The 15,478-nt window shown below is 49.1% G+C and overlaps 1 protein-coding gene across 3 annotated transcripts in view; it reads left to right on the forward strand.

Annotated features, from left to right (window-relative positions):
- kcnq1.2 (potassium voltage-gated channel, KQT-like subfamily, member 1.2) overlaps positions 1-14,658 on the forward strand; it is a 140,628-nt gene extending 125,970 nt beyond the window's left edge. For all 3 annotated transcript variants that reach the window (XM_031564929.2, XM_031564932.2, XM_012842427.3), the window contains one exon: positions 14,365-14,658. In XM_031564929.2, coding sequence (XP_031420789.1) covers positions 14,365-14,517 — 153 coding nt within the window. In that variant the 3' untranslated portion in view covers positions 14,518-14,658. The remainder of the gene's footprint in view (positions 1-14,364) is intronic.
- Positions 14,659-15,478: the final 820 nt, after the last annotated feature.

The raw sequence follows: 15,478 nt of genomic DNA on the forward strand, positions 1-15,478 counted from the left end.
CCCATAAGTCCACTGATTAGAAGAGCAAGGCAGAGCTCAGGGGAGAGAGAGGCTACCTCAGCGCTGGACGAGGAGGTGCTGGAGGAGCAGAGGGGTGTAAGAGGGGTCCCCTGGGAGAGGGAGTAAGAGGTGGGGGGGGGGTTAGTGTCTGGCCACCCTGCCCTTGCTAGCAGACAGGCTGGCTGGAGGTTGCCTGGTGGATGCGGCGCATGGCGCAGCCCTCTCTGCATGCGCGGCTCCAGCCTGCCGTGGCGCAGCCATCTAATTAGATTACTGATGTTTATGGGCCTGTGGAAACCCCCCTTCGAAGAAAAAGACCCTTAATAAACAGGGATGTTTCTATTTTTTTTTTTTGTCTTTGCATCTTTTTTTTTTTCTTCCCATGGAAGACATTCAATTGCCAATTGGCCTGGGGCACTCGCAGCAACCACAGCACATAAACCTGAGAGAGAAGGAGAAAGGACAGACCTTGTGGGTTTTTTATGTTCAATCTCTGCCTCTTGTTTGGATGCCTGAAAGGTTTCCATTAGGCCACTGTAAAGTGCCAGGTTGTAGCTGGTGAACATTTTAAGAAAGGAACGGGTTGTGTAGTTGTAGTTGTGGCTATGTTTTACCTTAATGACAAACACACATCCTCTGAAATTCGGTTACTAAAGACTCAAATTCTTGAACATTCATTATTGGCATACATTATCTTGCATTCGCCCAGAAAGAATGTTACTGCTTTATGGCTCCCATCAAAATTTGTCAATTTCACAGATGTTGCGAGACATACACAAAATATGCCTTTTTTAATATGATGGATAGTGGTTTTATAAATGACTCAGATATAACTTCTGAGTGCGTAAAATAAGCTCCACGTGGGTCTGTAACTGTAACTTCGCTGTTTGCTGGCTCCTGCTCTCGGCCCATAATGCACTTCAGTCCATCTCCCTGCTGGGTGCTTCCTGGTAGCTCCGAGGCCAGAAAGTCCCCCACCGCACCATCCCACCCCACTCTGCGTGTTCAGACGGAGCGCGGGGTGAGAAGGTCAGGCGGGCCGCGCTGTTTGTTTTCTGTTTGGGTTATGCTTTTTCTGGACCTGTGAATCTTGTGTGCCCATGTGGCTGTTTGTTTGCCGCGTGAAGGCTCCGGTGGTGACGTCTGCCGCTGTGTTTACAGCAGGCTCCCAGTTGTTTTGATTTTTTTTTTTTTTCTTTCTTTCTTTCTTTCTTTACTCTCAGACGACCCAGAATAAATGGCCATTTTTAGTCGTCTTTTTTGTTTGTATAACTGCGGTTCCAAGCTTAAAAATAATGTCTCCAGTGTCGTCGTCAGAAAAGCGGACATCCTCTCCCAGTTGGTGGGCGACCAATTAGCCGTGCGCCGCATACGTTAGCCTTGACATCTCGTCTCATTGGGGAGAGTTACGGCGGTGGCCTGAGTGCATTAGGACCGCGCCTCTTTGTTATCTCTTGTCTCTCCTCATTTTGAACTGAGTGCTTAAACAGACCCAGACCTCCCTTAAGATACGAAGTCAAAAAGCCAAAGCCGTTCCGCTGAACACAAACCCCGACTATCCTCTCGAAGCAGGGTCCACACATTGGCACCGTTTGTTTCATTTGTCCCCTTTTTTTGTGAATTATTTGCTTCTTAATTCCGTTTTAGGAATTAGCGTTTATTTTCTCTGGCTGTCTTTTTGTTTAAGCTGTCACGGAGCTGAGCGGGGGGAGGGGCGGGTGACAGTGTGGAGAGGGGCTGTTGTGGTGGCGTCTCTGTGACGCGCGGGGAGTTTGGCTGGGCCGGTGGAGAGGCCGGATGCGTGCCCCTTCTCCTGTGGTGTGGGGTCATCGCTGCAGGGTTAGCCCCACTGAGGCTCCAAACCCTTTTTTTCCCTCCTAAATCATTAAAGAGTGCACTTTTGTGTTTTGACAATAAACCTCAGTGGCCATTAGGAGAGTGTCACCAGACAGTGGGTCTGTGTTGTGTGTGTGTGTGTGTGTGTGTGTGTGTGTGTGTGTGTGTGTGTGTGTGTGTGTGTGTGTGTGTGTGTGAGAGTGTGGTATGGGTATGTTATGTGTGTGTGTGTGTGTGTTTGTTTGTGTGTGGGTGTGTGTGTGTGTGTGTCTGTGTGTTTGTGTGTATGTGTGAGAGTGTGGTATGTGTGTGTGTGTGTGTGTGTGTGTGTGTGTGTGGGTGTGTGTGTGTGTGTGTGTGTGTTTGTGTGTATGTGTGAGAGTGTGGTATGTGTGTGTGTGTGTGTGTGTGTGTGTGTGTGTGTGTCTGTGTGTTTGTGTGTATGTGTGAGAGTGTGGTATGAGTGTACGTGTGTGTGTGCGTGTATGTGTGGTTTCTACATGTGTAAGTGGCCATGTGTACTTTGTGTGTGTGGGTGGGCATATGTTTATTATTTATTTATGTCTGTGTCTGTGAATATGCGAGTGAGTGTGTGTGTGTTTGTGTGTGCTTGTGTGTGTGTGTGTGTGTGTGTGTGTGTGTGTGTGTGTGTGTGTGTGTGTGTGTGTGTAGACGTATCAAGCAGAGGCTGTCTGTGTCAATTCCTCCTCTGTCTTCAAAGGGCATTCAGAATTCTTAGTCATCTCTACATTCTCTCACAGAGGAAATATGTCCACACAGTTTCCCCAGTCAACCTCCCCCTTACACACACACACACACACACACACACACACACACACACACACACACACACACACTGGTGACAAAACATCACACCCCCACTCTGGCCAGCCCCTCATCATGTGAACACATTTAAACGTCGCTTCAGCAGCAGGCTGGGCCACACAGCATTAAGAGGCTGCCTCTGGCCTCTCTCTGACCTGTTACTTTCTATTTCATATAACACCGCACCGTTCATTTGATCACACAATGCTGCTCGACTATAACGGTTTCATAAACGATGCATTAGTTGTTGTGTGTTTAACTAGACAACATGGCGGCATTTAGCAAGTAAAAGACTAAGGGGGGGGGAATATGAAGATGCTTTGCAGTCAGCAGGATATGACACGCATGAACAAACAGAGCTGTGGACATCTATCCCCTGGGGTCCCTTAGAAAGCTCTCCTTTATCTCTGGTTTCTGAATGTGTGTGCCTGGCCCACATTCATACACACACACACACACACACACACACAAAACGCACACACACAAACATACACACTCATACACACAAAAACGGCAAGTTCATCCTAATTTGTGCAACTCATTCAGCATTCAGCCACCTGACAATGTAATCTGCGCTCATGAATGGAGTCCACTGTTCCAGGCGAATGAAGGGAGTGTTTGCGGGGCTATCACAGCGGGGAGACTCGTCATGTGAAATCAATGTGCTTTCTGACCTATGGTGCTGGGCCGCTCCCCAGGAGCCCTCCAAAGCAGGCCCAGAGAGGGAGAGAAAGAGGGAGAAAGGGAGAGAGAGAGATAGAGGTAGTCCCTGCCTGGCTTGGATGAGTTCAAAACCAAGGAGCCCTCTAAAGCAGCCTGAGAGAGGGAGAGAGAGAGAGAGAGAGAGAGAGGTAGTCCCTGCCTGGCTTGGAAGAGTTCAAAACTAAGGCGCCTGGGGCCTAGGCGCCCCGATGCCTCTCTTGAGGGTCTGCTTTGGCGGAGGGCTGCTTTGAGCCTGTGCACAGGGGCTTAAAAAGAGCTGACCTGAACTGAGCCTCTCCACTCGACTTCATATTCCCCCTCAGGCCGAGCGTGACAGAGGCTCAGTGTCTTCTCTTCTACATTCTGCATTGTGAACTTTGTGTGTGTGTATGTGTGCCTTGCCTTACCTTACCTGGAATAATGATTCATTTGTAGGAAAAACAAGGAAGTGAAGGGTTTTTCGCATTGTTCTAGGCACACGGGGAAAACCCCAAAGGATTTTGAACTCACACTTCAGCCATTGCAACCTCCTGACAGCAGAAGCGTCTGTGAAGGCAGGAAGCAAACGATGGCGGTGGCAAACCATGCCCACACAGTGCCTAAAAATAGGCCCTCTCATGGTGCGTGTGTGTGTGTGTGTGTGTGTGGGTGTGTGGGTGGGTGGGGATGGGTGAAAGAAATAAAAAAGGAAAGAAAGTCAAAGAAATAAAAAAAGAGAGGAGTACCTGCAGTAATTTCCTGAGGGGTTGTATTTCCACCCTCTGAGTAAACAGTGGCACACTAAATGAGGACTCAGAGCTGCTTTCACTGCTTCCTTTCAGCAGCCTGTGGACAGTGCTGGTGGGGTGGGGTGGGGTGGAGGTGGGGCAGCGTTTGATGGGTACCCCTGTGGCCACCCCTGTTTACCCCACTGTGCTAAAATTACCAGGCCAGATCCCCGCACTTCAGCACCGCGGTTCATGGACCCAACAGAGGAGACACCCCCCCTACCACCACCACCTACCTGCCTTTTCTCTCTCTCTCTCCCTCTCTCTCTCTCACTCTCTCTCTCTGTCTCTCTCTCTCTCTCTCTCTCTCTCTCTCTCTGTCTCTCTCTCTGTCTCTCTCTCTCTCTCTCTCTCTCTCTCTCTCTCTGGGTGACGTGGCTCCTCTGCTCCAGCTCCAGTTCTGGCAGGAGGGCACAGGTAGCAGAGGATCTGGGCTGCTCCTGCTGTGTGGCACACACACACACCCTCAACCACACACACCACACCGCGCCCTGCAGCACACCCGTCTGGCCGGCGCATCAGAGAGAGCTGTGGACACGTGTGGGATGAGAAACGACACCTTGGGACAGAAATACATCACACGTATCCATGTGCTCATCTTCCACAAGTTCATAAACACAGTTTGTCTACAGGGTGAAAGAGTTCAAAGAGTTGTGCTTGACACCGTGTGTAATGCATACGAGGGGAAATTTCATGACTTTCACACAATTTCAAGTGTGTAAATTTATGTCAGACATAACAGCTGTCTTACTGAGAAGACTAGAATAAACTAATTGTAGTCCATCGCAATGTTGTTTTGCATTCCATCTCTTTGGCTACGAATGCCTGTTTGGACATACCCTCATATCACGTCTGCGTGCTCGAATGTGTTTTAATTTATCTTATCCCGGCTGTTATCTCAGCCCCAGTGTAACGTTAGCCTACCTGAGCCGGTGCCCATGTGCCCTCTTACACAGCTTGACAAGGGGCAATGGCCCGTGCCCAAACACAGCGGTGGGGTGTGGAGTGATGGGCGCTGAGGCGTCTGGGCAGGGAAGAGAGGGGGAATTCACTGTGGCAGCTGTTTCCTGTAAATGGTAATGTATGGGTTGGGCATCTGTAGTCGAAAACATGTTTCTGATCGTGTGATTAAGAAATGTTCTTCCTGTTTGTCTTGCCTGCGGCGGCCTCGGGAAGGGGAATGCCAGAAGTGGATTCGGCAACTGCACACCTGAGAAATCTGTGTTGGTAAAGAAAAAAAAGTCAGCAGTCAGCACAGATTTTGTTGAATCCTTGTATGTTTTAGAGTTCAAAATTCCCTGTGTCTTAACACCCGCAGAATAACACTTCACAGTTTCCAAGAGGCGCTCTCGGCAACAATAAACAAGAAAGCCGCTGCGTCAGCATGTGGAGTTCCTATATTTGGAAAGTAGGCGTTCACGGCCCCTGAGCATCTCTCACTTCTCTCTTTCTCCCAGACAGCTGAGCGCCGTGGAGCCGTGTAGCATGAAGGGGGGGGCGGTGTTAGTGGATTTAACGCTCCATACCGCGCCGCCATCTGCTGTGCCTTGGATGCAGGACGTGGGGTGGGGTGGGGTGGGGTGGGGTAGGGCGACAGAGTGGAGGAGGAAGAGGAGGAGGAGGAGGAGGAGGTGGCGGCGCACAGGCACTCGCCACCCTTCGCCACTCTTGGAATGCCAGAGATAATCGGGCAGACAGCTGATAGGAACGCGGCCGCCAGGTCTTGTCCCAGCGCACAGACGCCCCCCTTCCACACACACACACATTGAGGTCTGGGGCCTCAGGGCTAGAGGGGTTATCATCAGTCCCCAAGCACCAGATAATGGGGCCCCTCGTCAGGAATCTCCAAAACCTTTGGGTTGTTCTTCGCTCCTAAAGTCTGACTGTATAGAGCAGTGAGTAGCAGCAGCGATACCAAGGAACGACTGCGGTGCTGACCTTAGCCCTCCGCACCGCTGCTCTCCTTTCTCCCTCGTTTACGGGATTCGCTCGAGCATCTAGGTCACTAGGTTGCTCTTGTTCTTGTTCACGTTCATCGGTGCCCTCGGCAGTGTCTCAGAGCTTGCGGGTATGATAAGCCCATCGCAGTCGGCACGGCCCCGCCTGGGGACGGTGTTTATAAGTGTGAGCAGCTGCTCGGTAAAGCCCTTGTTGGGCTAACTGGTCTGCCGGCTCTCTGGGCTACTCAGTGTGGCCTCACGGCTCACGGCATCACAGGCGGACCCATTTGTTCCACTCCTGTCACGTTTATATGACACCTGTGGGCTCGACGTGTGTGGGGTTGGGTATGGGTGTGTCTGTTCAGGCATTCACTGGTCAGTCCAAAAATGTAGCCAGTTGTACGACATTGTGTGTGTGTGGGTGTGCATGTGTGTCAAGGGTGCCTGAGTCATTGAAGCACACTGTCTGAAGGCATATTTCCATTTTCATTTAATTTTTTTTTGCTGGCTGACTCAAAGGTGACTCAAGGCTATGGACGCATAAGGGGCAGCGCAACAGCAGCAGCAAGAAGGGGAAGCAATGTTTCGCACATTTGTCTAGTGACGCAAATCGCTCTCCCTCGCCATAGCCTAGATTCTTTTGAGATAAAGCCCGCCTAAAGTTATAACACCTCGTTAACCTGCACGCACTCCTGCCAGCGCTCAAGGCCTTTCCCCCAATTATCATGATGTCATCGCAGATGAAGTCATGCTGTGTAGTGTAAACACAAAGTCCACCTTGGGCTGCTCCAGTGCGTTACATATTAATATTACATATTACATATTAATATTACATATTACATGTTATTTCACTCCTTAAGAATCCCAGGGGATTTACTGCAGCCCAGACACCTAGTTCAAATGAAACAAGTACATATGAAATTATGTTGTTGTTTTTATTCGTAGAAATTTGACATTGCAAAATTGCTGACAGGCCGTAAACAAACATACAGATCGTCATATTGTTTAACTAAGGCATGTCTGAGTGTGGGTGAGTCTGTGTGCGTGTGGGTGTGTGTGTGTGTGTTTGTGTGTGTGTGTGTGTGTGTTAGCGCTTATGTGTAAGGGAGTGTCTGCGTGAGTGAAAGGGGGGCTTGTTGCCACCCCTGTTCACTTGGCCACCACAGGGGACCAGTAAAAAGAGGAGGGGCTCCCAGCTGTCTCCCTGCACACATGTCCACAATGGCAACTGGCTGAATGTTTACGGAGCCCTCGCAAAATAAAAAAAAGATGCAGTGTCGATGAAACTGATGCGGCCTGCAGCCACCATGCCACCAAAGACCAAGAGCTGTGACCAGACGCCCAGCGCCACTGAGTCACACACGCACACACACACACACACACACACACACACACACACACACACACACATCGTCGCGGTCGCTTTAATGCCAACAAAGGACGCACTGCTCTAAATTATGTCAGTTCATGACCAGTTATGGAAGTCTTTTGAGGATTCTGTTTTATGCTTTGACGGGGGACCCTTGTCCCCTCACAAGAGATGATTCACCACCTGCTGCTAATGCTGTTACTCTTCGGCAGACTAAAGGAGGCTCCGCAAACTCCCCGTGGACGAGATTACAGGCGTCTCTTGCACGGCTTATTTATCACAAGATTTATCCCAAGCTGAAGACTGTTTGTCTTGTCAAGGCGCTACTTTTAGCGGTGTCATTTTTCATGATTTGTTTTTTTATTGGCTGGCATGAAATAAGGGGGGGGTGGCTTGCCTTGACATCAAAGCCTGTCTGGGACGGTCTCTTTTTTATTATTTATGGGGCCTCCCTCCCTATGTGAAAAGCATCAGTGTTTCCCACGTATGCCCACACACCACGCTCACGCATGTTCTTCCCTGAGCGTGGCACACACAGACTGGGCAATCAACTCACTCACCCAACGCCCCAAATCTCATGAGCCAGACCCGGGGACCTTAAGGCTAAGGCTCCAGAGCACAATAGCAAGAGCAAGGAGGAGAGCGAGAGAGAGAGAGAGACATGTAAAAAGGGAAGTTTGTAGCACCGGGGGATTGTTCCTTCTCTCAGGAGCTGCTCTGAAACAAAAGCCGCTTTGAGCGCGTGCCCCCCTCAGAAAGAGATTAGCCCTGGCCCAGTCACACCCCCTCCACCCAGCCCCCTGCCCAACCCCACCCCACCACTCTCACCACCCCACCCCTGCACACACATACACACACACACCCTCCCCGGAAAGGCTTTGGCTACAGTTTAATGGCACGTGGCACAGGCCTCGATACTTATCATGTGCATCAGGTGCTCTTGCTTGGTTTCCTGTTCTTTAAAACATACCAGCCCCAGCCCCCCACACCACCACCACTGCCAGCAACCTCCTCCTCATCCACTGGCCAAATCCCTCAACCCCACCTCACTCTCCCTCCACCCTCCTTTCTCTTCTCGTTTTTTTTTTTTTCAAATACAAAGAACATATTGTATCTGCCAATGTTAAACTGAATCCATTCATCTTGGCAAAAGGGCAACTCGGCGAACCTGAGCCCTGCTCCGCACACACACACACACACACACACACACACACTCACACACTCTGCTCCTCTTCCAGTTGGCTGTAGCCAGACACAACTCAAGCTGCCCAGGCACATTGATTCAGGATCCTCGCTTGTTTTTTTTCTCCTTGTTTTCTCTTTCTCTCTCCGCTCTATCCTCTGACATTGCTAACACGCATGGTAATTACACATGGTAACACACACCAGCCCTCACCCAGCCTGTAGCTGGTCACACACACACACACACGCAAGTGGACCCGCTAAATTTCAAAACAAGCTTGCCCCCAAAAGCCAGCCTCTGGCTCCGGTTCGGTTCGGGCTCCAAGCAACCCTCGAGCCCCGGGTTTGCATTAAACTCAGTTTGACACACAGCCCTCCAGCTTGGGCCTACATCAATAACAGACATGACCTCAAATTTGGGCTCGGCCCAGAGGCTCCCAGCGGCTCCCAACTGACTCCACGCTACCTCAGATAACCCCGAGGAGCCCGATGCTGTTAAAAAACACAGCCCGTGCACATCCCACCCTGACTAATACTCTTCTCCTCTTGTGATAAACACATTTGGGGTGGGTTCAGCCCCTTGCCTGTGTGCCCGGTGTGTTCATCACAACCCAGGCATCCATCCGCAGACAGCGCACAGGCGGGACTCATTTGGAGAGAGGGAAAGAGGAGACAGTGACTCTGTTCCAAGAATAATAGCGAGCTGTTGAAGTGAAATTGGCCTTTGAAGTGTGTGCCGGCTGTCCGGCCGCCCGCCTCGGGTCCTCAGATGCCGCGGTCCCGTGTTCCAGTTGAAGAGAAGCCACAAGGCTGCTCCTGTCCGCTCACCTCCACTCCAACGTTATCTCCCTCTCTCTCTCTCTCTCTCTCTCTCTCTCTCTCTTTTTCTCTCTCTCTCTCTCTCTCTCTCTCTCTCTCTCTCTCCAGCTGTTCGTCCAGAGAGACGGCTTTATCTTAAGACTTCCAGTCGCCTGTGAGTGTGTGGGTGTTTGTGAGAGAGACATAAAGACAAACAGAGAGAGAGAGAGAGAGAGAGAAAGAATAACAAAATTCACCACTCCCTTCGTGTTATTCTGTTGGTGGGCACTCAGAGCCACCTGGAGTGAGCTTTACATTATCCATTGTGCTGAAAGAATCGTGGAACAAAACCACCTTTCCACTCTTTTTCCCTCCCTCCCTCTCCCCCCCCCTCTCTCCCTCCCTCTGTCATCTTTATTTTGTTCTAAGGGTGGGCCACTTCTCCCATTTCTATTGTTCAGCCAGGGAGATCTTAGAAGTTGAAATCTCTCTCTCTCCTTCTACACACTCAGTTTTTCTCTATCTTTTTCTCTATGTCTTGTTGTTCCCTCTCTCACACAATCTTTTTTTCCTTTAGCCCCTCCCTCCCTCTCTCTACCCCTCTATGATTTTCTGAAAAAAGCAAGATAGAGGGAGACAGAGAGAGATAGAGGGAGAGCGAGAATGAGAGGGAGGGAGAGAGAGAGAGAGAGCGAGGGAGGGAAAGAGAGAGAGAGCGAGGGAGGGAGAGAGAGCGAGGGAGGGAAATGGCACACAATGTAGAGGCAGTGAGGGCCAGAGGCAGAGCAGACGCTGAGCCCCAGCGCTCACCTGACCTGACCCTGTGTTGTTGTTCACAGAGACAGGAAACCTCACTGACAGGGTCAGCGCTCAGCCCCTGGAATCAACCCTGTGTGTTTGTGACTGTGTGTGTTTGCACAAAAGTGCACATGCAAGAGTGTGTGTATGTGCGTTTATACAGTATGAGTTAGTGCAAAAGAGTGTACATAGTGCGTGTACGTATGCAGCATGTGTGGTGTGTGTGTGTGTGTGTGTGCGTAATTGTGTACATGCATGTGATTGCATACAGTATGAGTGTGTGCTTGAGCAGGTCAGAGCAGGACACCACGCAGCCATCTGCATCACAGATCCCATCGCTTTTCATAAGACTGTCACACTTTACCCTCATGCGCCCTCCAACTCTATTGTTACAGTGCGATGGTGAGCTACCGTTTCCAATTTGGTTTTTTTCATATAGTTTACCGTGAGCCACTGCCAAGACATCCCGCTAGCTGGTAGTTTGTCTTTTCTGGGAGGCAACTTGTCATGGCAAACGTGACAGAGAGAGAAAACAAGAATGAAAGAAAGAAAGAGCGTGTGTGTAAGAGAGAGAAAGAGAGAGAGAGAGAGAGAGAGAGAGAGCGAGAGAGAGAAAGACTGAAAGTACTGTGGTTTCATTCATCTGGTGTCTATTCAGGGAAACGTCTAGGTTTACTTAGGACAGGGCGCATGAAATGTACTGCACGTGCTTGTTCTGTGAATGTCCTAGAGTTTCTGGCCATCACCTGAGCCTTGTTGTTGGATTAACTGGTGTGCTTGGACACAGATAGAGGGTTCATCTGCAGGAGATCTGTGCAGTCATTCTATCTCCAATAGCAGCTTCACTTTGGCATTAACACCTTAAGCATACATTCTATTCTATTCTATTCTTAAGCATACATTCTAGTCTATTCTATTCTTAAGCATACATGGAATTGTGTTATGGTTTCTAAAGATGTCACCCCAGTCTTTCTCTCCTTCTCTCTCTTTCTCTATCGCACAAACATACACATTACCGCTCTCTCTTCCTTTTTTCTCTATCTTTCTATCTCTCTCTCTCTCTATCTCTCACTCTCTCTCTCACACACACACACACACACACACACACACACACACACACACACTAGACACAAGCTCACATCAAACTCATCTCTATCTTTTCCTTCTTCCAACAGATGGCAGTGTGAAACACAAGACCAGTGAAGTCTGTTATTTTTCCAGTCACAATCCCAATCACTATCGCTATCACTATCACTATCACTGATCAGTAACAACTCACTAATGGACAGAGTCACAATCAGTACAGCACGCCAAGTCAGCCTCCCTTTGGCCCGGTGACACACACACACACACACACACACACACTCTGCTGCAGTGATGATACGGTGTTTGACATTTTTATTTGCTAGTGCACATTTAGAGTTTCATCATGAGTGATACAATGTGACAGGAAACACCTTGGAATCCCATGGAATACCTTATGATGTTAATGTCATGGCAACCTGTCCGTTGGAATCACCTCTACTCCTTATATTGTTTGGCAAATACGAGCAGAACTTCAGTGTCACAGCTGGCAAGTGGCATTTCCTCTCTCTTTTACTCTCTCTTTCTCACACACACAAAGAGAGAGAGAGAGAGAGAGAGAGAGAGAGAGAGAGAGAGAGAGAGATAGATAGCTAGATAGAGAGACACAGCAGGTTAGAAATATCCGCTGGCTGGTTGTGTATGTTAAGACTACCAGTTTAACCTTGACTCAATAACCTTGTTTAACCTTGACTCAATAACCACTCAGTGACAACGCAGGTGCACCTAATCAGAATAATGCAAAACATTGGTCTTCACATGAAATGGACACGGAAATGAGGAGGTCTCTTTATCTTTTCACCCATCTTTTGCTACGTGTTTTTTGACCTTGATCAACCCCTGTGTTTTGGGATTCATAGGTGTGACTTCCGCAAACCGGGAACATGTTGACCTGTTTGACATTGTCAACAGACTCACACAAACAGCACAACAACGGGTGGGAGTGGACAGCATTCTGTAGGCAGGGGACTTGTTTTTGCCGGGAGACTCACAGAGGTGGAGGGTGAGGGGGGAAGGGTGTTGTCCTGAGAACGACCACCATTGTCTGGCTCACCCATGGTTGTCGTCCCCCTGGTTGTCGTCGCCATCAATATCACCTGACCTGCTTCCCCCCCAGGAGAGCAGGAGGGACAGGGAGACGACCTTTATCAATACCCCTCTCCACCTCACCACACCACCTCCCTCACACAGCCCCTGTCACGTCTGCTCAGACACCATGTACCATAGAGGTCAGTTATTTTCAAATGAAATCAGTCCATGTTGAGAGAGAAATATGCCTGCTCTTCATACTAAACTCTTGTTTTCATTCGTCTGTTGACAGCGGTTGGTCTCCGCTGTGCTTCACTGAGTATACAGCCCTGTGGCATAACCGATTGGGCTGAAGCTGTGGGCGTTGTGGGTTGGGCTTCTGGTGTGCCCTCTCTGTGCCATGTGTCCCAGACAGCTGAGGAGTCACCTGTCCTTGTATCACATGTCCTGTCCCCAAGCTGAGGCCGAGAAGCCTGACAGCCTCGTCCCCCCTCCCCCCCCCCAAAAGCCCGTCCCCTGGGCGCCCACTCTCTCAACGGCCCAGTGACCAAGCTGACGGTGATGGGGAGAGGGAGGAAAAAAAATTATAAAAACAAAAAAACAAATGGCCGAGTGTATTTTTGGAGCTGGGCGCGCAGTGATAAAAGTCGGGCGCGGGGGGCTCGCGTTGCCCGGTTTTGTTTTTCAAGGGTCTCCGAGGGTCAGTTCGGTGCGAGCGCACGCAGGAATTTTCAGAGCCGTGCAAAAAAACATGCCTCTGGAATGTTGATAACACTTCAGATTACTACAGACATGTTTATGATACAGATTTACATTTCCCCCAGACTGGGTAGTGAGCGTTTTGTGAAAATATATTTATGTCAGCTCTCTGGTAAGCCGCGGGGTCAAACGCAGTGCTTGGTGAACTCTCTCCCTCTGAGTCTTGGTTAGTTTTACTTGGTACTTATTTCTTTTGTTTGTATCGCCTGTGTGCCAATTATTTGACTGATGGCAAAGGGAGTTCACTCGTGTAGTGTTATAAGAAGGCTCTTTCGGAGTCTCGTATATCCTCTCCAATGAATATACCGTGCAAACTGTAATATAAGTAAATGATAATATACATGCCACAAATCAGACCCATTTAAACAAAGCAGCCCGGCATTCGCGGCGTCTCATGGCTCCCTGCTTCTTAGAGATCTGTGTCAGCTGTGGGCTGAGGAGAAAAGGCTGAGAATCGAGAGAGACTTTTTCATCGCTTGAGTGAAATGCCCCTCCCTGGCAAGCATCTGGCTCTTTTTACCCACGATTACCCGAGAGACCTCTATGGTGACCCCAGTGTTGTTCAAGTGGCAACTTGAACCAAGAACCTTTGACCCCGCTGGCGATATATTTATTTAGTTTATTTACATACATATATTTATATTTATATATATATATATATACGTATATATATGTGTGTGTGGGTGTGTTTGTTTAGTCCATTTTTCATTTTTACTGGAGTGCGATCTTGGCATCGAATCAGGACATTTTTATTACATTTGCTTGAAAACTGTCCAACTGCAGAGGAGAGATGAACCCCAGGGATTCAATTGGGGGATAGCGCAGGAGTTCAGGAGGCATTCAGTTGAAGCTCCGAGTGTTTATTTTTGAACTGTGAGTATTTTTATCGCAGACATACTGATGGTTGTGCTGTCTGTAAACACTATTGTGCACATGGTGTGTTTGTGCTATCAGCAAGCATGCTCTCCAAGTGTGTGCTGCTTTATAGCCTCCACGGGCTCTCTGTGTTATTGTCCTGTAATGAATGCTTCGTGTGGATGGGGATTTGAACAGAAACATGTCATTATCCAGCGTCAATCTGTCATTCTCTTTAACTTGGGGACTCGCTGAGACAACAAAGCGCAAACATGATGACATATTTACTGAGCTATCGTGTAGCTCACTTTTCACATTTTCAGATGTGGAGATCCAAAGAAAAAAAAAAAGTCCACTGGGGCTTTGTTTGTTTCACAGGCCACAGGAAGCCAGTATAATGTTTTGCCTCCCTTGTGCACAGGTGCTGGAGATGAACCAGAAGATGGAGGACATCCTGAAGATCCTGGTGGAGCAGTTCAAGCCCAAGCCCGAGCTCCTGCACAGACCGGCGCTCTGCGGCTCCCGCGTCACCGTCATGAAACACATGGGCGTCAGCATGGACGAGGGCCAGTGACCGCCCCGCCCGAGAAATCCCCCGCACCGGAGATGGACGCAACAACCATAGCAGATTGTGGGAGGAGAAGCCAAAGGAGCCCCTGCCTTTGCCCCCATTCAAAACCTAGAATCTTCATGGTCTGCCTACTCCTCCCCCCCCCCCCCCCCCCCCAAATATCAATAGTCAATGACCCTTGACCTGGGAAAAGAAAGCCACCAATTGGGCTATGTGACTCTAACCACTCTCTTCCAGATTAGCAGAGGAGCTCAGGTGGAGTGTTCACCGCCACACCTTTTTCAAGGGGGAGGTCAAGAGAGTCGAAGTGTTCGTGTTAATGACAGAAAGGTTACAAGGGGTCAAATAGTAGGATGTGGTTTTCTCTCTCGCCTCCTCATGCTCTCTCCTGGACAGCTCTGTTGCAGTTTAAACACAACAAATACCTAGGTTAACAAAATTGAATTGTGTGATTCCTGCTTTTTTCCTTCAATGGGGATTTCTTAGGGGATTGAAACAGCCAAACTGATCGCAAAAACCCAAGTCCGTGAATTCTACTGATGGTTTTGGCACTGCCGATATAAACAGCATAGCACTGGATATTCTCCCCACATTAACCTAGCCCACTATTGTTGATGTCCAACATGAGTTTGTTGCTACAGCTCAGGTGACATGGAGACAGAGCAGTAAAGAATGTCCTCAGCCTCAGCCTGACTCGAGGGGTGAAAATGGGCTCCAGCAAGTAATCTTCCCCTGATTTATGGCTACAGTTAAGCTCATAAAAATAGCAAAAAAGCCATGACAGGGTTTAATGGAGTATTACAGGAATACAAGAGAGGAAGACGGAGACTTATGGTGTGTTGTGCAGTTTGTCCAGTGCTGAGTGCCAAGCTCTTCACTAGGATATTCATTTAACGTTCCCCAAAGCTAAAACACTCTTATTTTCCTTCCTACGTCCACACTAGCAGTGTGCGATTTGAAATAA

This window comes from Clupea harengus, chromosome 3, assembly GCF_900700415.2.
Source record: "Clupea harengus chromosome 3, Ch_v2.0.2, whole genome shotgun sequence".
Lineage (NCBI taxonomy): Eukaryota > Metazoa > Chordata > Actinopteri > Clupeiformes > Clupeidae > Clupea > Clupea harengus.